Source organism: Erithacus rubecula (genome assembly GCF_903797595.1).
Source record: "Erithacus rubecula genome assembly, chromosome: 23".
NCBI classification, from domain to species: Eukaryota; Metazoa; Chordata; class Aves; order Passeriformes; family Muscicapidae; genus Erithacus; species Erithacus rubecula.
This window is the reverse complement of record NC_136675.1, coordinates 5641276-5668585: the sequence shown is the minus strand read 5'-3', so window position 1 is coordinate 5668585 and position 27310 is coordinate 5641276. Positions and strand designations below refer to the sequence as shown.

Below are 27310 nucleotides of genomic sequence, written 5' to 3'. Positions count from 1 at the left end.
GAAGGAGCAGCCGTGACCAGGATCAGCTCCCAGCATGGCACAGCCACGGCACTCACAGCAGGAGGTTTTGGTTTTTGGTGATGTGGATGAAAATCTCTCATCCCAGATGTGCTGAGAGCCACTAAACAGAGAATTCCTCCCCTCCAGCACCGCTGTCCCGACACTGCTCCCACTGCAGGCGTCCCCACCCTCAGCTGCCGCTCCTGCTGCTCCATCTCCTGAGCATCCCCCAGCTCCAGATTCCAGGAAGCTCCAGCAGTGCCAGGCAGCCCACCCGGAGCGGCTCCGTGCGGCCAGGGCCTCCGAATTTCCTAATTTGCTCACAGATTAATTACTATGTAATTACTGCTGCCGGCTCCGGTGATCAGATGCTCATTTGCAGCGCGTGAGTGCAGGATTAGCCGTGCTCAGGGGGGGATTTTTGGGTAGGGGGGGGTGCAGACAGAGCAAGGGGGGTCCCCACTGGGTGACAGCACCCCCAGGTGAAGCACGAGGCGGCGGCCGCGGCCCCACGGCACCACAGAGAGTGAACTTTTATTTCCAACAACGACAGCACCTGCCCCGTGGGGTGGGGACGGTGGGGAGGGCTGGGAGGGGGCGGCCGCGGGGGTCCCGGGGTTTTTTGGGGAGGGGGGGAGGTCCCGGGGGACGGCCGCTCGCGTGCACACGGTGCACGGCGTGAAGAAACATCCCGGTAGAAAAGAACAAAGGTCTGAGGGCCTCGACTGAGGGCCGGTCCTGCCCCGGGGGAGGGTGCAGGCGTGAGCGTGGGTGAGCATTTTGGGGAAGGGGGGATGGCGCGGGTCCCCTCCACACCCGCGCCCAGGGGGTGGCAGGAGGAGGACGAGTGGGCAGCGGCTCTCCCGGGGGTGGGGGAACAGCTCCGGCCAGGCAGGGACCCCCCTCCCCACCCCCAAAACACGGAGCAAACGCGGCGCGGCGGCTCCGGGGCCACGCACGGGGCGGAGGCGGCGGCGATGGGCGCGGGGCTCACACCTCCGTCTGGAAGTCGCCATCGGCCGCGTCCAGGCCGGCGCAGGGGCTGTCCCAGTCTGCCCGGCACAGCTCCAGCCGCTCCCGATGCGCGCTGGGCAGCGAGCCCAGTGTCATCGCCTTGAATGTGCTCCACGGCTTGGGCGGTGCTGCCGGAGCCTTCGGCCGCTGCTCCTCGGGGCCGGGCACATCCTGCGGGGGGACGGGCAGCTGTGGCTGTCCCACCTCCAGCCACCTCCAGGATGGGAGGGGACAACCCCCAGAGGGGGTTTTAGGAACTTACGTTGCCCGTGTTCTTGTCCCCGCCACCCGATGAGACGCTCCATCGCTTTTCTCGCTGCGGAAAAACCCCAACGCTCAGCCCCGGGGTGTCCCCAATCCCCTCGGGGTGTCCCCAATCCCCTCGGTGTGTCCCCAATCCCCCCGGGGTGCCACATTCCATGCAGGAGGAGGTAAAAGATTCAGAGCAGGGCAGGATGGGACCTCCAGGACCTCACCTTGGAGGAGCCGGTGGATGGAGCCCGGTACCGGTCCAGCGTGTGGAATTTCTGGTTGAGCTCGTGGTAGAGCTCGGAGTGGCGTTTCCGTGTGTGCATCACCTTCTGCGGGGGCAGAGCAGAGCCTGTGGCCATCGGCACTGCCTGCTGTCCCTGTCCCTGTCCCTGTCCCTGTCCCCATCCCTGACAAGCAGCAGAGCCCACTCCACGCTCATCATCCGTGTTTTAATCCAGAGCCAACGCTTGTTACTGCCTGGTCTAAACCCCCCAGAAGTGCTGGAGGGGTAAAGGGAGTGGGGACAAACTGGATCAGTCCCTTACAATGGCACTGGTGACACCTCCATGGCAGGACTTACCTCGAAGTCCAGGTCAGAGTACCGCAACCTCTTCCTCTGGCAGGGGGACAGGCAGGAGCAGGGGGAGGAGACGGAGAAGAAAAGGGAAAAAGGTCTTTGCAGGTCCGGGATGAGGGCGAATCAGGCTTTAGGGGCTCATGCCAGCCCCAGTCCATGCCCGGCTGGGGACACGGAGGGACAGCAGGGGGGAAATCCATGCAATCCACGTGCACTCGTGTCCTGGCACACACCCCCCACCCCAGCCCCCCGCTCACCTCCAGGGACCCCACTTTCATGGCCGAGCCGGGCACGGTGCGGGGCATGGTGCGGCTGCGCTCCGACAGCTCCGAGGCCAGGATCTGCCTCACCGTGGGATGCTGCTTGAACTGGAGCCCGTAGGGAGCCTTCACCGTGGCGTAGGGCTGGTTCAGGTTCACATTGACGTGATCCACGGCCACAAAACCGGGGTAGGCATCCCCTTCTGCCGCCGGGCGTCCCGTCCCGCCGGGCACCGCCTCCTCCGCGGCACCGCCCAGCGTCCCCTCGTCCCGGGGGAAGGGCTTGAGGCTGCCGCTGCGGCGGGGCAGCATCATGTAATCGCTCTCCCGGGGGGGCTCCGGGGCCCGGATCCAGCCGTATTCCAGCGGCCGCAGGCTGCTCTCCGTGCACAGGTAAACGGGACCCGGCGCCTCCAGGCTGAGCTGCTGCGCCGGCGGCTCGCCCAGCTCCGTCAGCCCCGCCACCACGTTGGGTGTCATCTTGGGCACCTGAACCAGGATGCTGGTGGGGGGGATGTTCCCGGGCAGGCTGGAGAAGCCCAGGCCGCTCTCCGAGGTCGTGTTGAGCTTGGGGTCTTCGTCCCCATCCAGGGAAATGCGGGACAAGGTGCCCGTGATGGTGGCGGGGTTGCAGGTGTTCACCTCTTTGAACAGCACTGTGGGGAGGGGGTGGGGTCAGACCAGCCCTGAGGGTCCCACAGACGGTGGGGGGACACGAGGGACACCCCCTGGCTCGTGCTGCCCGTCCCTGGCAGGTGTGGCACGGTGACAACAGAGCAGAGCTCACCTGTCTGACACGCCAGGTCAACGTCCTTTTCAAAATCTGTCTATAAAAATCCAGAAAGAGGGGAGAGAGCGACAAGAGAGAGGAGAGAAAGAGAGGGAGAGAGACGGGGAAATGAAGCAGCACGGCCGGCACGGGCAGCAGCGGGGTCTCCAGGGGGGGACCCACTCACCAGGATCTGCACCTGCCCGTTCTTGCAGGAGTCGGGCGAGTTTTCATTCTCCTCGCTCCTGCACCCCCCCATCTGACACTTGACCACGTCCTGGACCTGCGGGGACAGAGCCGGTCACGGCCCCGCGGCCAGGGCTGGCCCCCGGCGCCCCTCCGGCGCCTCCCCACCTCTCGGCGCAGGAAGCCGTGCACGGTGATGATGACGAAGCCCTGGACGGAGTTGAAGACGGCGAAAAGGACCTGGAAGAGGATGGAGCGCCGGTCGGTCATGGCGAGCACGGCCGACATCCAGGTCAGCGCCAGCAGAGGCAGGACCACGCAGGAGCTCCACAGCGATGCCCTGGCGCAGGGAGAGAGGGGCCCGGGTGAGCCCGCGGGGCTGGGGGAGTGCCGGGACAGCCCCTCCCCCCGAGCACCGCCCCCCTCCCCCGCAGCAGCCCCCCCGAGCCCCCCCAGCGAGCATGGCCGGGGCTGTGTCACCCAGCTGTCCCCTCTTCCTCGGGGTCCCCAAGCCGGCGCTGGCTGGGACTGAGATTTGGGGACACCTGTGGGCTGCAGCCCCCTCCCCCAGGTGTGTCGCTGTCCCCACACAGCCACAGGGTGCTGGGGGAGGGGACACGGGGCCACTGCCATCGGCCACCAGAACAGCAGAGAGGGGATATTTTCTTTTTTCTCCTTTTTTTTTAGCAGTGGATTTTGGGGCTGCCTCTGTTGTGACTAAACCCCCGTGAGGAGCAACTTGGGCAGCCTCTGGAGCTCACACACCGAGAAGAGGGTCCCGGTGACACCCCCACACCCCCAGGCCAGAAAAACCCCCCCAACCCCAGCAATGAGGTGACCTGCCATGGGAAGCCATGCCATGCAGACGTGATGGGACACCCCGCCCCGAGCACACAGCATCGCCCTTCCTTCCCCTCGGGGACCCCCAGCCCACCCCTCAACCCCCTCGGGGAGACGCCCAGAGCCCCTCCCCCGGCGCTGTGCTCGGGGCGGGGGGCGCGGCGGGCGCGGGACGGGCACTAACATGGCACTGCTGGCGGTGGCGGAGGTCATGGCCGCGCTGGACACCACGCCGCACTTGGTGCATTTCAGCAGCAGGCTGCCGCACGGGGGGGGCTCGGAGCTACGAGCCCACCGCCCCCCCGGCGCCCCGCGGCCAGGACCGGGCCAGGACCGGGGGTGGGGGGATGCAGGCACGGGGAAGGGGTGGGGGGAGCAAGGCAGGACGGCGGGGAGGGGATGGACAGATGGATGGACAGATGGGTGGAGGGATGGATGGACGGACACAGGCAAGAAGCGAATGGGAGGAGAAGGAGAAGAAAGAGAGAGAGAGAGAGAGCGCCGGGTTAGTCGGGGGCGGCAGCTGTTAATGGCGAGGGGGTGGCCAAGCGGCAGGGGAGGGGGCGGGCACGGAGAGGGGGGATGCGATCTGCGGACCCCCCTTCCCCCGAGGGTGGCTGCCCCCCAGATTCTGCCCCAACTAGGGGCTGTGCTCCCCCCAGGCTTGGCCCCCAGCGCCCGCTGGTGTGGTGAAACCTGCCCCACCCTCACCCCGCTGTCAGGGCCCCCCCCATTCCCAACCCCCGGCAGGGCGCGGGGGGCGGGGGCAGCCCCAGGGACCCCCCGCGGGGCGCAGGGCACTTACCCAGCTCGCTGCTTTTTGGACTTATCTGAAATGCCATCTCGGGACATGAGCTTGTTGAAGACGATGATGCCCACCAGCATGTTCACCTGCGGGAGGGGGGGCTCAGGGCTGGCACAGACCCCCCTGCCCGCGGCAGCAGCCCCCTCACTCCCCCCCGGGTGGGTTTTGGGGGGTCCAAGGCTCTCGGGGGGCGACTCACCAGCACGATGACAGCAGCGGGTCCCACGAAGGCGTAGAGCAAACCGCCCTCCAGTGAGAGCCAGCAGCTGCAGGGACCGTGGGTGGCACGTCAGGGGACAGCCCTGGGGCCGTGCCCGGCTCCCGCAGCAGCCCCCGTGTCCCCTGTCCCCTGTCCCCACGTACTAGCTCGCTGTCCCGTAGCCTTTGGTCCGCGTGAAGCCGACGGAGACGGCGACCACGAGGGCTGGCAACCCTGGGGAGGGGACAGGAGGCTGGAGGAGCTGGAGGGAGGTGGCATTGTCCCCACAACCTGTGCCAGCCCCCCGGGGCTCCTCTGACAGCTCCCCGTGACCTGAAGGTGCCACAAGCTGGCTCTGCTTTCCTCCACCGTGCCTCAGTTTCCCCTCTGATGAGCCTGGGGGGCAGCAGGGATGGGAGAGGGGCGCCTCCCTCTCAGCCAGGCCGGGATCTTACCCCATCCCAAGCACAGGAAGCGCTTCCTGACCAGGCGTGTCCGGATCCGGCCGATCACCGCCAGGTAGGACTGCCAGGCCTCGGTCAGCACCCAGCAGAAGGACGAGAGGAAGAAGAAGTGGAGGAAGGCGGCGGTCATGGTGCACACGCCCTGCAGGGTGGGGACACGGGGACATCAGGGGGACACGTGCCCGGCAGAGCAGAGGTTAAACGGCCACGCCCACGGCGAGGTTTGTGTCAAAGCCACCGGCACACAGAGGATTTAATCCCGGGATCGAGTTAATCCAAATCCAATCTGCTGCTGGGAGCCAGCAGGGGACGAGGCGAGCGGCCTGGCACCCCAGAGAGGGTGGCAGGGGGGTGGCAGGGGGGTGGCACCCACCTTGCTGAGCATCTGGGACTGGCCCACGAGGATGAGGATGTTGGAAGCCAGGATGGAGACGCAGAAGTTGAGCAGGATGATGGAGCGCTCCGACTTGATGAACCTGCGGCAGGAGCAGCGTGGGGCCGGGGGACCAACCTCTCCCTGTCCCTGTCATTGTCCCTGTTGTTTTCCCTGTCCCTGTCCCTTGTCCCTTGTTCTTTGGCCCTTGTCCCTTGTCCCTTGTCCCTTGTCCCTTGTCCCTGTCATTGTCCCTGTCCCTTGTCCCTGTTGTTTTCCCTGTCCTTATCCCTGTCCGTCTCTTGTCCCTGCCCCCTGTCCCTTGTCCCTTTCCCTTGACCCTGTCATTGTCCCTGTCCCTGTCCCTGTCCCTTGTCCCTGTCCATGTGTCCCTGTCCCTGTGTCCCTGTCCATGTCGTTGTCCCTCTCCCTGTCCCTGTCCCTGTTGTTTTCCCTGTCCTTATCCCCGTCCCTGTCCCTTGTCCCTGTTCCTGTCCCTGTTGTTTTCCCTGTCCCTTGTCCCTGTTCTTTACCCTGTCCTTATCCCCGTCCCTGTCCCTGTTGTTTTCCCTGTCCCTGTCCCTGCCCCTGTCCCCTGCCCCATGCCACCACAGGGTGGGCACTGCCCTGAGCCATCCCAGGCTTTTCCTCCCACCCACATTTTCCATTCCCACTAATCCCATTGCTGCTGAGCCTTCCTCGGTGCTGTGTCCCCCTTTGTCACCCCCTCCCCACACGGCCCCAGGCCCCAGGTGCCCCCCAGGTGCCCAGGTGGCCTCGGGTCACCTCCAGAAGGCGGCGTAGATCACCAGCAGGGTCAGCAGGGCCATGCAGGACACGGCACAGCCGATCATCAGTGGCACCGACGGTGTCCCCGAGGGGTCCATGGCCTGGGGGGACACCGGGGGGACAGGCTGAGCCCAGACCCCTCCCACACTGCTCCCTGCCAGACCTCTGTCCCCTCTGAACCCTCCACCCCCTCACTGGAGACCCCTGTGTGCTACAACGGGGTTGGTGACAGTGGTGGTCCCTTCCTCCCAACATGGGGACACAATGGAGTGGGGGGCCAGGGCTGCCCCCTCCCCTCCTGGGGGCCATGCCCGCGCAAACCCACCCTGCTGGGGGTTCTGGGGGGTTCTAGGGGTGCTGGGGGGTCCTGGGGGTGCTGAGACCCCTCCCCTGTCTGTGTTGGACACCCCCACCCTCCAGTGCCCACCCTGTCCTAGCAGGAAACGCTCCCTGCCCACCCCTCAGAGCCCCCCCACGCTCAGCCCGGGGGTCACCCCACCCACCCCCCGTGTCCCCAGCCTGTCCCCTCGCTGTCCCCTACCAGGTCTTTGGGCAGCTGGGCGAGCACGGCGAAGGTGGCGAGCTGGCGGCACTGGCATTTGGTGTGCGCCGGGAGGGTCTCCAGGGTTTGGCAGCTCTCCGTGTCCCAGTTTCCCAAGCCAGCATCCCTGATTAATGAGCAGAGAACGAGGCAGAGCAATTTGAAACGATCAAACGCGCAGCCCCTCGCGCCTCTCCGCTGTTAACCCTTTCCTGCCCGGGCACTGCCAGGGGAACCACCCCCCCCCGAGCTGGGGGAGGAGGGGGTGAAGGTGTCCCTGCCCTGGGGTGATCCTGCTGGGAGCGGTGCAGGGGGAAGGATGTGGGATTGATCATCCCACACGGGTTTGGGGGTTTGGGGGGGCAGTGGCAGGACAGGCAGGGACGGCCCCAAGAGCCCCCTGGCACCTGTGTCCCCTGCCAGGGGGGTGATCATTCCCTCTCACCATGGGGAGCCCCCATTATGGGGACCCCTCTGCTTTAGGGATCCCTCTGCTTTGGGGACCCTTCTGTCATGGGAACCTCTCCTGTTAGAAAGGATTTGTCCACCATGGGAACTCCTCCTTTTATGGGGATCCCTCCTGCCCTTGGGAACGCTCCTGCCATGGAGACCCTTCCTGTTAAAGGGACTTCTCCACCATGGGAACCCCTCCTTTTATGGGGACCCTTCTGTAATGGGGACCCTTTTGTCATGGAGACCTCTCCTCTTAGAAAGGATCTATCCACCATGGGAAATCCTCCTTTTATGGGGACTCATCCTGTTAAAGGGATTTCTCCATCATGGGGACCCCCTCCTGTTAAAGGGACCCCTCCTGTCATGGGGACCCCCCCCGGGTGAGGCAGCAGAGAGAGGGGTGACCCTGCCATGCTCAGGGAGAGCCACCACAGCTCCCAGCACATCTGGAAAACCGGCAACTGGGTCTGTGGGACAGCTGGGGACTGTCCCCAGCACCGGGCTGACCTGCCCTGCTCATCACAGCCAGCACCAGTTTGGGGGATGAACAGGAACCAGTGACCCCGAAGCGTGGCGCACCCGCGGCTACCTGGGCAGGGGGGCTGGCAGCGCCCTCCCCCACCCCGCAGCGCTGCCCACCCCCCCTGCCTGCCCTACTTTCCCTCATTCCTGCCAGCCCTAACAAATCACATCTGGCAGCCTGGCGCGGGCGGCCCCGCGGCTCCGGGGCCACATCGATCCCGCGGGAGCTGCTGGGGCTGGGCTGGAAACCACGGTCCCACCCCTGTTCCCATCCCTAATCCCATCCCTGTTCCCTTCCTTTCCCTTCCCTGTTCCCCCTTCCTGTTCCCTACCTTGTTCCCATCCCTGTTCCCTTCCCTATTCCCTTCCCTGTTTCCATCCTTGTTCCCATACCTGCTCCTGTCCCTGTTCCCATCCCTATTCCCATTCTTCCCATCCCTATTCCCATCCTTCCCATCCCTGTTCCCTTCCTTGTTCCCTTCCCTGTTCCCATCCCTGTTCCTTTCCTTGTTCCCTTCCCTGTTCCCATCCCTATTCCCATTCCTGTTCCCCCATCCCTGTTCCCCCTTCCCTGCTCCCATCCCTGCTCCTGCCTCTGTTCCCATCCCTGTTCCCCCATGCCTGCTCCACCCCTGCTCCAGTCCCTATTCCCATCCTTCCCATCCCTGTTCCCATCCCTGCTCTCCCACTCCTGCTCTCATCCCTGTTCTCCCATCCCTGTTCTAATCCCTGTTCCCACACGTTTCCCCTTTCCTGCTCCCATCCCTGCTCTCCCATCCCTTCTCCCACCCCCTTTCCATTCCTATTCCCATCCCTGTTCCCATCCCTGTTCCCCATCCTTGCTCCCCTCCCTCCCAGCAGCCTCCCCTGCACTGCCCGCCCCACCCTATGTCCCTGTGTCCCCATGTCCCCATGTCCCTGTGTCCCCATGTCCCTGTGTCCTTGTCTTCCCATGTCCCCATGTCCCTGTCTCCCCTTGTCCCCATGTCCCCATGTCCCCATGTCCCTGTGTCCTTGTCTCCCCGTGTCCCCATGTCCCCGTGTCCCCATGTCCCTGTGTCCCCATGTTCCCGTGTCCCTGTGTCCCCATGTCCCTGTGTCCTTGTCTCCCCGTGTCCCCGTGTCCCCGTGTCCCCGTGTCCCCATGTCCCCATGTCCCTGTGTCCTTGTCTCCCTGTGTCCCCATGTCCCAGTGTTCCCATGTCCCCGTGTCCCCATGTCCCCATGTCCCAGTGTCCCCGCCCCTCACTCACATCCTCGAGTAGTCCCAGGTGACACACTGCGGGTGGGACGTGCCCTGCGGACACAGGGACAGGTTAGAGCCCTCCCCAGCCCTGCCCCCACCCCGCAAGGAGATGTGGCCCTTGGGGACATCCCAGGGCTGGCCTGTCCCCTGTGGGCACAGGCACCGTGCCACAAACGGGAACTGCCCAGCTCTCGGTGCCTGCAGGTGACAGGGACCCACGTGGGGCTGAGGGGGTGACACAGGGAGGGGACAGGAGGGTGACACATCCATGGGGTGGGAGGGGAAGGGGACACTCGTGGTGGCGATGACACAGGAGGGTTGATGATGAGGAAGGGCCACACTGTGGGAGGGGACACTCACAATGACAATGTGGGACAGGGGACACTTGTGTGGATGACACAGCGGGTGACACAATGACAGTGTGGGACAAGGGACACTTGTGTGGATGACAGAGCAGGTGACACAATGACAATGTGGGAGGGGGACACTTTCAGTGCTGATGAGGTACATGAACAATCACGGAGTGGAGAGGGGGACAAAGGCTGGTGACGTTGGGAGGGGGACACACATCGGTGACAATGGAGGGGGACACTAACATTGATGTCATGGAAGGAGACACACACTGGTGCCAGAGGAGGGGACACACACAGGTGACACAGGAAGGGACATTCCTGGTGCCAGGGGAGGGGACACTCACACTGGTGACACGGGAAGGGACATTCCCGATATCAGAGGGGACACAGTGACACAGGAAGGGACATTCCCGGTGCCAGGGGAGGGGACACACACAGGTGACACAGGAAGGGACATTCCTGGTGCCAGGGGAGGGGACACTCACACTGGTGACACGGGAAGGGACATTCCCGATGTCAGAGGGGACACAGTGACACAGGAAGGGACATTCCCGTGCCAGGGGAGGGGACACTCACGTTGATGATGTGGGACAGCTCCACCAGCACGAGCGGCTCCGCGGGCCGGGTGGGCGGGCGCACGGTCACCGTCAGCACCTTGGAGGTGACAGCCAGGGGGCTCCTGAGGGAAGGGACACGGGGCTGTGACAGGCCCGGGGACAGCAGGGGACACCGCGGGCGGGGCCACTCACCTGGGCGGGGGCAGGATGAGCCCCAGCGTGCGGTACAGCACCGCCCCGATGACAAAGTGCGACGACTCCTCGGCTTCTGCGGGGAGAGCCAGGCGCCCGGTGACGCGCGGGAGGGGACGCGCGGGGCGCCCAGATGTGCGCCCAGATGTGCGCCGGCCCCCGAGAGGGCGTGGTCACCTGGACACGCCCGGGGATGCCGCTCACGTGTGTGGGTGGGTGGGAATGGGAGCCAGGTGTGAGCTCACAGCTGCACCAGATGTGCGCGCCCGTGCAGCGCCTCCAGATGTGCACAGTCGCGTGTGCGCACACCCAGGCACTGCCAGATGTGCAGGCTCACGCGCACACACAGAGTTCCAGATGTGCAGTCTCTCACACTCACGCACAGTTCCAGATGTGCAGGCTCAGTCACACACACACAGAGTTCCAGATGTGCAGTCTCTCACACTCACGCACAGTTCCAGATGTGCAGGCTCAGTCATACGTTCACATCCAGATGTGCAGGCTCGCTCACACGTTCGCATCCAGATGTGCACTCACACATGCACGTTAACACCTGTGCACACACCTGCCCGCTCCCAGACGTGCACTCACAACACCTCCAGATATGCAGGCTCAAAGACACAAGCCCAGTTCCAGATGTGCAGTCTCACACACACATACACAGTTCCAGGTGTGCAGGCTTGCTCAGACACACACACACATGTGCACAGTTCCAGATGTGCAGGCTCACACACACATGTGCACAGTTCCAGATGTGCAGGCTCACACACACATGTGCACAGTTCCAGATGTGCAGGCTCTCTCTCTCACACACACACACACACACACACAGAGTTCCAGATGTGCAGACTCACACACACACACATACACAAGAGTTCCAGATGTGCAGGCTCTCACACACACACAGACACAGTTCCAGATGTGCAGACTCTCACACACACACATACACAGAGTTCCAGATGTACAGGCTCTCACACACACACACACAGTTCCAGATGTGCAGGCTCATTCTCACACACACACACAGAGTTCCAGATGTGCAGCCCCGCACACCCATGCACTGTCCCAGGCACTCCAGGAACACTCAGGCACGCTCGCACCCCTCCAGATGTGCAGCCCCTCCAGCTGTGCACACAGCTGGGTGCCCCCTCTCACCGGCCGAGGCGAGGCTCAGCACCTCCCTGGGGATGAAGAGCTTGTCCTCGGAGCTGCGGGCCCAGTCCTTCATCCCCCGCCGCCCCTTCATGGGGAAGTTGATGTCACTCGACACGGCGCTCACGGGCTCGCGCTGGATGCTGGTCACTGTCGGGACACCGCTGTGACCTCCCGCTCCTGTGTCCCCACCCTGCCCCGCAGCTCTGTGCCCTGCCCCGCAGCTCTGTGCCCTCCTGTCCCCACCCTGCCCTGCTCCTGTGTCCCCTCATGTCCCCACCCTGCCCCGCAGCTCTGTGCCCTCCTGTCCCCACCCTGCGCTGCTTTGTCCCCTCTTGTCCCCACCCTGCCCTGCTCCTGTGTCCCCTCATGTCCCCACCCTGCCCCGCAGCTCTGTCCCCTCCTGTCCCCACCCTGCGCTGCTGCTCTCTCTTCATGTCCCCACCCTGCCCCGCAGCTCTGTCCCCTCATATCCCCACCCTGCCCTGCTGCTCTCTCTTCATGTCCCCACCCTGCCCCGCAGCTCTGTCCCCTCCTGTCCCCACCCTGCCCTGCTCCTGCGTCCCCTCCTGTCCCCACCCTGCGCTGCTCTGTCCCCTCTTGTCCCCACTCTGCCCCACTCCTGTGTCCCCTCCTGTCCCCACCCTGCCCCGCAGCTCACCCAGGTTGTCGGTGACGATCAGGGAGCTCTGGAAAGCTTTCAGCGCGTTCCCCACCAGGTGGATGAAATCCTCCACCACCTTCATCAGGTGCACGGAGCCGGGAGAGACCTGGAACCGCCCCCGGGGATGTGTCACCGCTCTGGGGACACCTCCGTGGTGGGGACATCCCAGCTGCCACCACCCACCCTCCCCCTGCGTGCCACTCTATTGGAGTCAGTGAGTCAGGGGTCTCTCTGAATTCTTCAGACAGAAATCAGAGTGCAGGGATTGAATAAGTTTTAGGGTGAGTTCTGATGCTTTTAGTGAGTAAAAGGTTTCAAATGCCACAGCAGCAGTGAGTGTTCTGGTGAAGGTTGAAACACACTGATATCCTCAGGAAAAGCTCCAAGCCCACAGTTGTAGACAGGACTTAGACATGATAGAGTTATAGTAAGAATATTGTTACATTTCTTAGATAGAACACTATAGAATGTATGTGTAGTTCTACATAACCTGGTGTGCTAAGAAACTGGAATTGTAATAGGAGTGGTGGTCCAAATTTGCATCTTAGCTTGTTGGAAAAATCCTATATAAGAGTTTGTATTGGGAGAGTTGGTGCTTTTAGCAATTGTTGCCTTTAGCCATTCTGGCTTCTGGCCATTTACTTATTGCTGCTGCTTTTGCCATTGCTTGCCACTGTTGTTGCTTTGTAAGACTGATGTGCTTTGTAATAAATAACCTTTTTAACTATCAGCTGCTTTGCTTATTTAGAGAATTACCCAACAAGTAGGAGCCAAGAGCTCAGAGTAGGAACCTACAGATCTCCCGAGTTTGGTGCCTATAGAGCACCTGGGGGTCAGAAAGAACCCCCCCACCTGTTTCCACAGCACTCACCTGCTGAGCATCCTCCCACTTGTCCCGGTTCTCCGCATCCACCATGTAGCTCACCACCTGGAAGAAGCGCTGCGGGGACGGGGCTCAGCGGGGCTGGGCACCGACCGAGCCACCGCCACCTCCCCGCGAAGGGGACCCTGGCTTTGTCCCCCCTGCCTGCTACCTGCACATCCTCGGAGGACGGGATGTAGGTGGCCCTCTTGAAGGTGTCGGTGACGTTGCGCAGGATGTCCACGGAGAAGAGCAGGTCCCCGCTGTAGTAGGTCTTGCGGGCCATGAGCTCCAGCAGGCTCCGCACCACCTGCGACATTCCCTCCCCCGCCAGCACCCGCTGGCCCTTGGCCAGGTGCTCCCGCAGCTGGTACAGGGGTGGGGACATTGGCGTCACTCCGCTGCCACCACCCCCCAGCAGTGCTGAGTGTCCCTTATTGTCCCCAGAGCCCCGGGGACAATGCGGAGATAATTGTGGTAGTTAAGGTAATTAAGGCAGATGGGGGATGTGAGGGGTGAGGGAGTCCAGAGGGGTTTGGGGACATCCAGGGTGGTCTGGGGACATTCACAGGGGTTTGGGGACATGCAGGGTGGTCTGGGGACATTCACAGGGTTTTGAGGACATGCAGGGTGGTCTGGGGACATTCACAGGGGTTTGGGGACATTCACAGGGGTTTGGGGACATCCATGGGGTTTGGGGACATTCACAGGGTTTTGAGGACATGCAGGGTGGTCTGGGGACATTCACAGGGGTTTGGAGACATTCACAGTGGTTTGGGGACATCCAGGGTGGTCTGGGGACATTCACAGGGGTTTGAGGACATGCAGGGTGGTCTCTGGGGACATCCATGGGGTTTGGGGACATTCACAGGGGTTTGGGGACATCCAGGGTGGTCTGGGGACATTCACAGGGTTTTGAGGACATGCAGGGTGATCTGGGGACATTCACAGGGGTTTGGGGACATCCATGGGGTTTGGGGATGTCCATGGGGTTTGGGGACATCCAGGGTGGTCTGGGGACATTCACAGGGTTTTGAGGACATGCAGGGTGGTCTGGGGACATTCACAGGGGTTTGGGGACATTCACAGGGGTTTGGGGATGTCCATGGGGTTTGGGGACATCCAGGGTGGTCTGGGGACATTCACAGGGTTTTGAGGACATGCAGGGTGGTCTGGGGACATTCACAGAGGTCTGGGGACATTCACAGGGGTTTGGGGGCATTCACAGGGGTTTGAGGACATGCAGGGCAATCTGGGGACATTCACAGGGGTCAGGGGGCACCATCCCCATCCCAAAAGCCTTTTCCCAAACACACAAGAACACAACTCCAACCAGAACCCCCCACCAGCTCAGGGATGGGATCCCTACTTCCACCCCACAGGGATCTGAGGGAACCTTCCCATCCCCAAAACCATTTCCCACGGGCACAGCCTGAATGGGATCCCCTTTCCCAGCCCACCCAGCGAGCCTTGCCTCAGTTTCCCCACGCCAGAGAGGTGAGACGGCTCTTGGGGTGCCAGGGATGGGACAGAGCCCCGGGGACAGGGACAGGGGACAGAAGGGGCCGTGCCAGAGCGGGCACCTACTGAGAGATGCAAGTATCTGTACTCGTGGGAGACGCAGCGGGCGAAGCTGGGCACACCCCAGTAGGCGACGCCGTGGGGGCTCAGCAGGCACCGGCGGCTGGCAGTCCCTGTGATGGAGATTTGGGATTGGGGCTGGCACTGGAACCCCTTCCTGGCACACCAGTGCCACCCACAGCTCCCTGCACAGCTCCAGGGGCAGGGGATTTAGGGGTGCTTGACCCCAGTGCCACCCTCTGTCCCTGGGGATTAGGGGTGGCTGAACCCAAATGCCACCCATTGTCACCACTCATTGTCCTGCTCCAGGTGGCTCAACCCCAATGACCCCCTCTGTCCCTGGGGTTTGGGGGTGTTTGACTCCAGTGTCACCCTGTGTCCCTGGAGTCTGGGGGTGCTTGACCCCAATGCCACCCAACACCTCCTGCCTTGTTCCAGGTGGCTTAATTCCAGTGTCACCCTTTGTCCCTAAGGATTTTGGGTGGCTCAACCCCACCAGCCCCTGCTGTGCTCCAAAGCCAGGGGGATTTAGGGGTTCCTGACCCCAATGCCACCCTCTGCCCCTGGAATTTGGGGGTGCCTGACCCCAGTGCCACCCTCTCTCCCTGGGGCTTTGAGGTGGCTCAACCCAAATGCCACTCACCCTACTCTGCTCCAGGTCAAAGGGCTTTGGGCCAGTTTTCCCTCATGCCACCCACTGCCCCTGAGGTTTTGAGGTGCTCGACCCCAAAACCACCCACCCTGCCCTACTTCAGCCCTGGGGACACCCAGTGTCACCTGTAGCATTGGGGGGACATTTGTTGTAGATGATCTCCCCGGCAGCCGTTTTCTTCCAGGTCATCAGCATCACGTACTCATCCTTGCACATCTCGTGGTAAGCTGGGGGGGAAAGGGGGGATCAGCACTGCCCAGGTGTGGGGTGAGGGGCGCTGGGGTGGGGGGTACCCCTTACCTGGGCACTTCTTCTCGTTGCAGGTCTTCACCTCCTCGCCAGTGCCCTCGCAGGGGTAGCCCTGCATGCCCGTGCCCTCGCACATGCGGAAGCGCCGCTGCCAGCCGGTGTCACAGGTCTTGGAGCAGAGGCTCCAGTGGTTCCAGGGACCCCATTTGCTGTCTGCTGTGAGGATGGGGACACTGTGGGACACCTGGCTCTGCATATGGACAGTGTCACCATCGGCGCTGCCCCCCGCGTGCGCTGTGAGCCGAAACCCCGCGGGGTGTGAGATCCGTGGGTGGGTGATGGAAATCTCTTTCCGAGCAGATTGGCATCCCGGTGCAGATGCCACTCATTCCCTGCCACCATCCACGGGCACCACGGCACAGCCGCCACCTCCCTCCGCGGCTGCCACCGATGCCGTGACCTCTCCCACAGAGCAGGGAGAGGCTGGAAGGACGGGATGGCAGGACAGGATGGCAGGACAGGATGGAAGGACACGATCCTGTCCATCCTGTGTCCCATGTGCACACGTGAGATGTCCCTCATGCTCGCCCAAAGCACGGCAACACCCGCAGCCACCTGTCACCGACGGGTCCCCAACGCACCCCAACACGAGGACAGCGCCAACCCCCATCTCCTCCAGCTGAGCCGTGCCCGGTGATCCTGGCATCACCCTCAGGCTCCTTCCCTGCAGCGCTCCGGGTGCCGCCGCCGGCGTCCCCCCGCTCCCCAAAACCCCCGAAGCGCGCGGGGCCTTACTGGGACAGGTGGGGTTGGAGCACTCCCGGGCGTCGGCGTGGGCCCCGCGGCACTCGGCCCAGCCGTGGGCAGAGACGCTGCACCTGCGCGTCCGCTGCTGGGTGCCGTTGGCGCAGGTGACGGAGCAGCGGCTCCAGGCGCCCCACTCCAGCCACTGCCCTTCCACTGCGGGGACAAGGAGAGCGGCGTCAGCTCCCACCGCTGCTCCTGACCCGCGCCGGCCAACGGGTCCAGCCTGTGGATGTGCCAGGTGGGAATGGGGGTTGTCGCTGGGACTGGCCCCGTGGTGGCTGTGACACGAGGGACACGCTCAGAGTGGGGACCTGCGTTTGGTATTTCTGGAATCTTTGGCGTCGCTTCCAACCGAATCCAGCATCTCTGGCAAATCTAGAAACTCCAGCATTGCTTTCCAACCAAATCCAGCATCCCTGGCTTCAGTCCTACCAAATCCAGAATCCCTGATATCACTTCCAACCAAATCCAGAATAGCTGGTGTCACTTCCAACCAAATCCAGAATGCCTGGTGTCGCTTCCAATCAAATCCAGAATCCCTGATATCACTTCCAACCAAATCCAGAATACCTGGTGTCACTTCCAACCAAATCCAGAATACCTGGTGTCATTTCCATCCAAATCCAGAATACCTGGTGTCACTTCCAACCAAATCCAGAATACCTGGTGTCATTTCCAACCAAATCAAGAATCCCTGGTGTCGTTTCTGGCCAAACCCAGCATCTCTAGCATTGGTCCTGCCAAGTCTAGAAACTCCAGCACCACTTTCCAATCAAATCCAGAATCCCTGGTATCAGTCCTGCCGAATCCAGAAGCTCCAGCATCACTTCCAACCAAACTCAGAATCCCTGGTGTCACTTCTGGCCAAACCCAGCATCTCTGGCATTGGTCCTGCCAAATGCAGAAGCTCCAGCATCCCTTTCCAACCAAATCCGGCATCTCTGGCATCGCTTCCAACCAAACCCAGAATCCCTGGTGACACTTCCAGCCAAATCCAAGATTCCTATTATCATTTCTGGCCAAGTCCAGCACCACTGGCATCACTTCCAACCAAACCCAGCATCACTGGCATGGTGCCCTGGCAACCTCAAGGCTCCACAGGCTCTTGGCCATGGCCAAAGCTGTGCCATGGTGCCACGTCCCTGCCAGAGCTGCTGCAGGAGCAGCTCCTGCCCTTCCCTGCTCAGTGTGACATGGTGTCCCCATGGGGACACCATCCAAGACACAGCAACCCTGCTCATCACCATAAAAACCCCACAGCCACCACCACAGCCACTCCTGGCACGCAGGAGGAAAGGACAGATGTGGCACTGACACCTGTGTGCAAACAGACCCTGCAGGTGACCCCCTTTGTCACCTCCCTGCCCCACAACGTCCCTGTGCCACCCCAGTGCCACACACAGCAGATGGGGAGGGAAGGAGCCACATCCTCTGTGGTCGGGTCTGGAGACCCTGGCACAGCCAGCAGCACTGATTTTGGATTTCCAGGGGGGACAGCACGGCGCACCCAGTGCCACACCTGCTGTCCCAGCTCCCCCTGGCAGCACCAAGAGCACGACCCTCCCGGCACCGCCTCCTGCCATTCCCGGCGGGAAGGAGGAGCGCGGGGAGAGGGAGGTACCGACCGGGGCATATCGCGATATTGCAGGGCTTGGCCGGCAGCTCGGGGCCCTCGCCAGCCACCCCCCGGCGCCGTGAGGCCGCCCCCAGATCCTGGCCCCGCTCCCGCAGGTCACCGAGCACAGGCTCCGCGGGGACCACATCAGCCACACACTGGGATTTGCAACACAGCACAGCCCGGAGCTCCAGCCGCCTCCTCCTCTGTCATTGTCCCAAACCCCTGAGCTGGCAGCGGCGCCGCTGCCACGCCCCCCGTGCTGTCCCAGCCTCTCTTTTGGGGTCCCGGCACTGGCGGCGCATGTTCCCCCCAAAGCACACACGGGTCACCCCAGTCTGTGTCAGCACATTGAGCACGGTCTGCTCTGAGCCACGGGAGATCAGCGCTCCCAGGAAAGGATTGGGGCCATCCTAATGCTCCACCTCAATGGCCTCGGGGTGCCAGGACAGGGCTGCACCCCCAGATAGGGAGGGGAGTGGACACTGGGTGTCCCAGAGGTGAAAATCCCTTGGAACAGGCCAGGGTGGGACAGGGCAGTGTGGCTGTCACCGTGGCACCCTGAGGTCGCTCTGATTCCCACACGAGACGCACGGACAGCAGCACGGACAGACAGGTGACCCTCAGCATCCCTCCTGTCACCTGCCTGTCACCTGCCGAGCAGCACCGAGCAGCTCAGCCCCAAAAACCCCTCGGAATGCCGGGCTCCAAATCCCCCAGGCTCAGCACAAAACCTCAGGAGCATCCATCCAGGAGGAGCCCACAGCTGGCAGAGGATGGAGCCCCCGAGCCAAATCCCCATCAGCAGCCCTGCTGGCAGAGCACCCATTCCAGACACCTCCCTTGTGGTTTCCCAAGAGAGGATGGAGGATGCCAACAGCACTGGGAGCATCCCAGAGCAGGGTGAGCACCAGAACCGCGCCAAACCACCCTTCTCATCCACCCCGAGGACACCCAAGAGATGTCCCAGCAACGTGTCCCCACCCAGCTGCTCAGCCCTGCGGGGAGCCGGTGGTGTCTCCAGTGTCACCAGTGTCCCCAGTGGTGTCACCAGTGTCCCCCGTACCTGGGCAGGTGGCGCTGTTGTTGCAGGTGCGGGTCTCCCGGAGCAGCCCGCTGCACAGCGTCCCGTAGGGAGAGGAGACGCAGGAGCGCGTCCGCACCTGGGAGCCCTGGCCGCACGTCAGGGAGCACACGCTCCACTGCGACCACTCCTCCGCCGCAGGGTCCCCTGGGGGAGACAGGCAGCCTGAGAGCCCGCGGGGACAAGGGACACGCCCCGCGATCGGGGCAGGGAGTGGGCAGGATGAGGGGTGGGTGACACGGAGGAGGATGACAGGGTGGGGGTGACAGGGGTGAAGATGAGGGTGGGTGACATGGAGGAGGATAGGATCGTGTGGGTGACAGGGGTGAGGATGAGGCGTGGGTGACACGGAGAAGGATGATAGGGTGTGGGTGACACGGGTGGCACTGAGGGTGTCACTGGGCTTAGCAGCAGGCAGAGCTGGAGAAGGGATTGGGGCACGGGATGGCAGCTGGGGTAAGGGACAGGATCCATCCTGGGAGGTGATGGTGATGCAGGCAGGGTGGGCAGGGTGGGAAGGGTGGGCAGCATGGACAGGGTGAGCTGGGTGGGCAGGGTGGGCAGGATGAGCAGTGAGTAGCGTGGGCAGGATGATCAGCATGGGCAGCAGGGGCAGTGGGCAGTGGGCAGCACAGGCAGGGTGATTAGCATGGACGGTGTGGGCAGTGGGCAGTGGGCAGTATCAGCACGGGCAGCCCTCCACGCCCCCCTGTCCCCACCCCATCGCTGACATTTCCAGCCCGCGGCTCCCATTAAGGCTGATGATGCCCCTGAGGCTCCCGGCCCGCCCAGCAGCAGAGCCCATCCATTTCAATTAAACCGGGAGAAATGGGGGAGGGCTCCAAAGGGGACCGTTTGTCCTGGAGACAGGCACGATGTGCTCCGTGTCACCCGCGGCGGTGACAACGTGCTCTGTGTCACACAGGGTCATCGCTGGGGTCACCCAGGAGCTCCCAGTGGGGCAGAGCCCCCGTGAGCAGCCGAGTGTGGCCGGGAATTCTGGAATTCTGCACGCCAGGCACATGGAGCAGAGCCGGGGCTCATCCATCTCCCGCTCTCCTCCGAGCCCTCCGACCATAAATCAGGGAGGCTGAGGAGGGGGGAGCAGCACGCTCAAATTACCCAGATGGATTTGCCAAATAAATACATTTGAACGAAACAATTAATAGATTTTTTTTCTTTTTTTTCTTTTTTTTTTTCTTTGCTTTACAACCCTCGGAGGAAAGCGCAGAGGAAAAAATATATAAATGGAGCAAATTAAGCCAGTGCGTGGGCAGGAAGCTAAAGGGAGTCTCTCCATCTCTGTCACCCCAGGTGCACTAGCCTGGTGTCACCAGTGTCCCCCTGCCTGCTCCTGGTACCTGTCTGGGCCATGTAGACCCCGGGTTCATCTGCTGACCGTGGCCACTGGGTCTTCACCTTCTGGTTCTCCTCGACTGCATTGCCTAGAAGAGAGAAAGGCCTAAATGAGAACGGGCAGGGGACAGGGGACAGGGCTGGGGACAGGGGCAGGGCAGCACAGGACATTTCAGGGGGTTACAGGGATGCTGAGCACCCCTGAGTGCAAGCCCTGGTTGAGCACACTCTCAGCCACCCCAAACTGTGTCACCCTAAAAAAGTCCCAGGGGTGGCAGCTGGACCCCAGCCCGGGGTGGCACGTCTCTGGAGCAGGCAGGGTGCCCGTGTCCCCACCATGCCAGGTGGAGGTGCTCCCCCATCCCCACTGCTCAGCTCCCTGCAGTGAGGTGGCACAAATTTATGGCTCGGCTCACCAAAAATAACAAGTGATCCATCAAGAGCACTTGGCGTGAAATTAACTGGCATGTGCAGGGCTGGGTGGGGGATGCATCCCTCAGCCACCCCCACACCCCCCCCCGTCCTCCAGAGGGACTCTTGTCCCCAAATCTGTGCTGTGGTGGCACAGGCGCCTCATTGAACTGCCAGTCAAACACAATGATGTCCCCAAGGGGTGCAGGGGAGGTGGCACGGGGACACTGGCACTGGCAGGGGGTTTTGGTGGCTCCTGTTGGGACATGGAGCAGGGACAGCCAGCCCCAGATGGGGAACACAGCCTGCTCTGCCACTGGCTGTGCTGTCAATAAAACCCCAAATTTGCCGAGTTTTGCCTCAAATCAGGGTAACCCAACCTGCTGGCACCATCAAGTCCTATCTTTGGAATGTGGGACATTCCACACCATGGAATTCCCGGTGGAATGGGAGACACAGGAGGGACCCAGGGACACTGGGGGGTTTTGTGGGGCCTGAATTCCCCACAGGGCCATCCCCCCTCCCCGGGAGCAGCAGAATTACACACGGCACAGCAGGAGCACGGGGAAAACCATAAATCCCGAGGATATATGAGGGCGTTCTCGCTGGCTGTGTTCGACAGAGACACCAAATTCAATTTCCTTCAGAGAGCACTAAATCCTCGGCTGTCACTGCCTGGAGGCTGCAGCCAACCCCGCCCTGCCCGGGGGTCCCCCAGCACCCTGGGGTGCACAGCTGGGGGTGTAAGGGTAGGAGGCGATTTTGGGGACATCTGGGGTCTTCTTTTGGTGAATCCCAGGGCTGGTTGAGCCCTTGTGCCAGCAGCACCTCGCTGGGGGTTGGTTTCTGAGCTGCGTTTGGGGTGAGGGAAACCCAAAATTTGAACTCAACACAGCAGAGTCACCTGGAGGTCCTCAAAAAGAGGGTGGGGATCATCCTTTTGGGGGTCTTTAAAGCCTGGAGCAGCGGGGTTGAACGCACCCAACGCCAACCCCACAAAACTCCAACCCATCCACACTTTCCACCCACGTGCCCACAGCCCGGTTTCCGCTCCGGGAGACCCCCCAGGGCGGGGATGACGCGGGCGGGGGGACCCCGGGGTCAGCGCCTGGGGCGGCTCTGGGCCGGTGCCAGCCCCACGTCGCTGCGGCGGAGGAGCCGCTGAGATCAGCGCTGGGCGCCCGCCAAGCCTCGGCTCACAGGCGCCATTCAGCCCCCCGGCCCTGTGTGCCACCGTCGCCCTGAAAGGCGACCATTCTCCGCCCCGGGGGGCGGGGGGGAGGCCAGGTGGGAGCCCAAGACCCCTCCCCCCCGCCGCATGAAGGGCGCTCTGTGCTGCGGGCTCGGCGCGGTGACACCCGGAGGGGGGGCGGTGGCAGCGGTGTGGCACGAGGGGTGGCACCGCAATAACACTGAACCCCCCCGGGCGCTCCAGCCTCTAATTGAATGTCAAATGTAATTTGGAGAAGGAGCCGGAGTTCGCGCAGCGGCCGCGGCAGAAGGAGAGGCGGGATGTGGCGCTGAGCGCTGCCAGCGCTGCAGGGACACCCCTGGGCAGCGCCCTGTGCCGGGATCGGGGGAAACAACCCCACCGAGACACCCTGGGGAGCTGCTGGAGCCCCTGGAGGAGCTTCCTGCTGTTCCATCCCATCCTCGAGCCCCTGGAGGAGCATCCTGCTTCTCCATCCTATCCTGGATCCACTGGAGGAGCATCCCCATCTCTATTCCCGTTCCACATCCCACTTTTTCATCCCATCCTGGATCCTGCTTTTCTGTCCCATCGTGGATCCCATTTCTCCATTCCCTCCCGGATCCTATTTCTCCATCCCATCCTGGATCCCATTTCTCATTCCCATGCTGGATCCCCTGGAGGAGCATCTTGCTTCTCCATCCCATCCTGCACCCCACTTTTCCATCCCATCATTGATCTTACTTTTTCATCCCGTCCTGCATCCTGCTTTTCTATCCCCATCCTGGATCTCCCTTCTCCCTCCTATACTGGATCTCATTTTTCCATCCCATTATAGATCGATTTTCTCCATCCCATCCTGAATCCCACTTCTTTATCCCATCCTGAATCCCCTGGAGGAGCATCCTATTTCTCCATCCCATCCCAGATCCCACATTTCCATCCCATAATAGATCGTTCCTCCATCCCATCCTGGATCCCATTTTCCCATCCCATCCCCAATCTCATTTCTCCCCAGCCACCAGAGGTGTCACCCCTCGGGCACAGGGTCAGCCAGCCCGACCTTGGGGGTGACACCTGTCCCTGGTGCTAAGCTCTTAATCCCCCACGGGCAGTGGCATTTAGAGGGGAAAAAAAAAAAAAAAAAAACAAAAACAAAAACGGGAAAAAAACCCATAAAACAAAATCAGCTCAAGCAGCTCCCCTTGGGATGAGGCGATTTCGAGCCCTGCAGCTGTAACGGACCTGGGATTTAGTGGGGGATCTGCCCGTAATGACATTTAGCTCCTGAAATAAATGCTAAAACCCAATGAAATTATCTCTACACCCCCGGCCCAGCCCCGCCACCTAATCTGCCAGATAAAGACCCAGTCGGGGATTGCTGCAGCCCGCTCATCACCCTGAGGGAACATCTGGCCAGATGTGTGCCAAAATCCCCGTATCACAGACACGGGCAGCACAGCCCCCGATCCCGGTGCCGGCTGCTTTATCCCGCGCCGTTCCTACAGCCCCGGAACGAGCAAATGGCCTCATTCCGCCTGGTTAACAGCCCGGCCGTCACACCCTGCCTGGAATAACAAGCGCCCGGGCTGCAGCAGTCAAGGGCAATTTGCCACGGCAAAGGGTCATTTTACCTGCAAATTGTTTTCCACGTCTCCACCAAGGCAGAGCGAGTCGGCTCCCGCTCCTGCCCCGTGCCGAGGAGGAGGCGAGCCAGGCCAGGGAGCGGCGGGGAATGGGCCAGAGCAGCCGTGGCATCAGCCCTGGCAGCCCTGGGGTCACCGTGGTGCTCCCAGCACGGCTGAGCCACCCGGGCTGCAGCTCCACGGGTTTGAATTTTGTGTGAGTTCCCTGCTCCATGCATGGTGTCCCGTTGGAAACTTCCAGCAATAAGGAGTGTGCTCAGGCAGGATTTATCCATCCCATGGATTCCCTGCTCCATGCACAGTGCCCAGATGGCACCATCCTGTCCCAGGATTCATCCATCCCATGGATTCCCTGCTCCATGCACAATGCCCAGCTGGCACCATCCTGTCCCAGGATTCATCCATCCCATGGATTCCCTGCTCCATGCACAGTGCCCAGCTGGCACCATCCTGTCCCAGGATTCATCCATCCCATGGATTCCCTGCTCCATGCACAATTCCCACTTGGCACTTCCAGCCCTGGGATTCATCCACTGCAGATTCCCTGCTCCATTCCCAGTTCCCAGCTGCACCATCCTGCCCTGGGATTCATCCATCCCATTAATTCACTGCTCCATTCCCAGTTCCCAGCTGCACCATTCTGCCCTGGGATTCATCCATCCCATGGATTCCCTGCCCCATGCACAATGTCCCATTGGAAACTTCCAGCAATAAGGAGTGTGCTCAGGCAGGATTTATCCATCCCATGGATTCCCTGTTCCATGCCCGGTGCCAAATTGGCACCATCCTGCCCCGGGAGTGAGTTCAGAGAAGATTCATCCATCCCATTAATTCCCTTCTCCTTGCCCTGTGTCCCACTGGCATCCTCCAGCCCCAGGATTCACCCATCCCATGGATCCCCTGCTCCATGCACAGTGTCCAGTGCACAATTCCCTGCTCCACACACAATCCTCACCACCCCATCCCCCATAGATCCCACCCATTCCCGCACCACCATCAGCACCCGAGCCCCGCCTGCCCTGCCCTGCCCTGCCCTGCCCTGGGGGGTCCATCCCCACTCCCCACTCACCGTGCGGCACCTCGGGCAGCTCGAGCTCGTTGGCATTCGCAGAATGCAGCTCGGTGGGGCAGCAATCGGGGGCGGGGGGCACGGGGGTGGGCAGGGGGTGTGGAGGGGGGCGGGTGCCGTTTCTCCGGGGAGTTGGAGGGCTCTCAGCCTGGCAGCTGCAGCCGGCGTGGGTGAAACCACAGCGGCGGGCACCGGGAGCCTGCAGGCACTCCTCGAGCCAGCGGCACAGCACGCTGCAGGTGAACTGGCTGGAGTTGTTGTTGTTGATCAGCAGCACCTCCACGAAGCGGAATTCCAGCGCTTGCGGCTCCAGCAGCCGCGGGGCCGCCTCGGGCTCGGCCGCCAGGCACAGCTGCACGAAATTCTTGTCGAAGTGCAGGAAGGTGAAGGGTCCCGTGCCCTCGCACAGCTCCAGCTCGGCTTCCTCGTCCTCCTCCTCCTCCTGCTGCTGCTGCTGCTGCTGCTCCGGGTGCTGGCGGGTGGGCGCGGGGCTGGCCTCGCCCCGGGGGTCGCAGGTGTAGTTGGCCAGGTAGTGGTCGAGTGGCAGCACCATGGGCGAGAAGTGGGTGCAGACCTGCTCCTCCCGGTTGAAGCGGAGGTAGAGCGAGTACTTGGTGGGGTCAGGGTTCTCCAGGGTCCAGGAGCAGCCGGAGGAGATGGTGGGGAACAGGTCCTTGAGGGAGAAGGAGCCGTAGAGGACGCCGGAGGCCAGGGCGGAGCAGGCGCTGGGAGCCGGGTCGAAGCCCCGCGTGAGCCACAGGACAGACGATATCACAGCCAGTAAGAGGGGACCAGCAGCGGTCATCCTATGGCATTTGCCCTGCGGACAGACGGGTGGACACGTGGAGAGAGGTTTACCAGGAGGTTTGGTCACTGTGGGGTTGTGCTGGGGGTCAGCAGCCTGCCCTGAGCCCGGCTGGTGTGGGGGCAACATCCCAGTCCCCTCCCGGTTCATGTCCCTCCTGGTTTATGTCCCCGCCTGGTCCATATCCCCACCAGGGTCTCAGGGTCACAGGACACTCCCTGCTGTGCCAATGAGTCCCCAGGTTGGGGTCAGTGCAGCACAGAGCAAGGACTTCACCCCAAAACCACCAGAGCAGAGACCCAACCCCATATATCCCCCCCACTCTCAGCTCACACCCCCCCACTCCGAGTTGGCCCAGCACAGCCTGGGCAAAGAGTCACCAAACAACTCCAGACAGGGCTACAAAATCTCTTGGAGGTGATTCTGGTACCCTGGAGCTCGGTGTGGGGACAGGCTGGCAGCTCGGGGTGCACAGTGACACCCCAGCAGATTGGTGTCCCCACATCTGTCCTGAGAGCTGGGCGCAGGGTGAGCAGTCACTGCTCAGCACAGATTTCTCGGCTACCTCTCTGGGAATGCAGAGCATCACCATGAATAGCTTTTTAATACCTCATTAATAAAATAATGCACGCGCTGGCCTTATTAAGTGAGCCCGGAGCGCGGCTCTACAGAGGCCGAGGCCACCTCGCACGTGTCAGCATCACTCAGCCTGTGCCCGGGGCAGCGGTGGCAAGGGGACAGCCCTGGGGACAGCGGGGGACATTCCGGAGGTGGCCACAGGGCCAGACGCCATGGCAGAGGTTGATTCCAAAATCGCTGAGATCGCCGCTCGCCTCCGCCCAGCCGTGTGCTGGGGATGCCGAGCACTTGGTACGGAGCGGGGATTGCCCTTCTCCACCCCCAAACAGCAAAATCCCAATCCCAACCACCGCTGGTGATACTGGGGCATCCCCCGGCTCACCGGGAGGGACACGGAGCCTTGGCCGAGCCTGCGCTGGAGCCACTCCGGGAACATTAGAGAGCTAAAAATATCCCGATTCTCATGCAACAGGCTGGCGCTGGCTCCTGCCGCCCCGGCAGCACGGGGGGGGCTCGGTACTGGCGTTCCCCCCACTCCGGAGCACGGGAGAGGGGGGCTGGGGTGGAGGAGAACCGGGCTGGGATGTGGGGCAGAAGAAATCCCCATTTTCCGGGAGTAAATCCCCGCCGGAGACCTCAGGAAATGCAACAGGAGAGACCCAAAAGAAGCAAATTCCAACTGCAGCCGGAGCGGGGAGCACCGCGGGCACCAAGGAGCTGGGGACCCCCAGAGAGTCGCAGCCCCCTCTGCTGCTCCGGAGAGCCGGGGCGGGGGGGAGGAGGAGGAGGAGGGAGAGGAGGAGGAGGGAGAGGAGGAGGAGGTCAGGCAGGGACACGCTGCTGCTCTGCAGCGAGCTCCTGGGGCTCCCGCAGCCTGGCAGGGACACAAGATGGTGCTTGCTTCCCTCGGAGCAGCGAGCAGGGACGCTCCGGCACCACCATCCATCCATCCATCCATCCATCCATCCATCCATCCATCCATCCATCCATCCATCCATCATCCCTCCGTCCCTCCCGCTGCCCAGCCGGCCGCTGGAAGGCTCAGGGCTGGACACAGCCGGGCAGCCCCCTCCTCACCTCTCCAGGCACGCATGATCCAGATGTTTTGGGATATGAGAAGCTTCCTCCCAGCCCCAAAAACCTGCCGGGGCTGAACCGAGCCTGGCAGAGCTCGCTCGGCACCAGCCTCGCTCCCTG

At 62.3% G+C, this 27310-nt stretch overlaps 1 protein-coding gene across 1 annotated transcript; it reads right to left on the bottom strand.

Annotated features, from left to right (window-relative positions):
- Positions 1-508: 508 nt before the first annotated feature.
- ADGRB2 (adhesion G protein-coupled receptor B2) lies at positions 509-27310 on the bottom strand. The gene is made up of 29 exons (XM_079325924.1): positions 27191-27310; positions 24730-25549; positions 20420-20503; positions 19041-19205; positions 15604-15768; positions 15429-15530; positions 14658-14764; positions 13243-13437; positions 13080-13148; positions 12206-12314; positions 11548-11694; positions 10393-10468; positions 10220-10322; positions 9298-9341; positions 7070-7196; positions 6526-6629; positions 5740-5842; positions 5358-5508; positions 5067-5136; positions 4903-4969; positions 4704-4789; positions 3227-3398; positions 3060-3155; positions 2891-2930; positions 2101-2759; positions 1847-1882; positions 1491-1595; positions 1277-1330; positions 509-1185 (listed from the first exon to the last, which is right to left on the bottom strand). Exons 2-29 carry the CDS (start codon positions 25532-25534, stop codon positions 991-993), a joined length of 4236 nt encoding a protein of 1411 aa, XP_079182050.1. The 5' UTR covers positions 25535-25549; positions 27191-27310; the 3' UTR covers positions 509-990.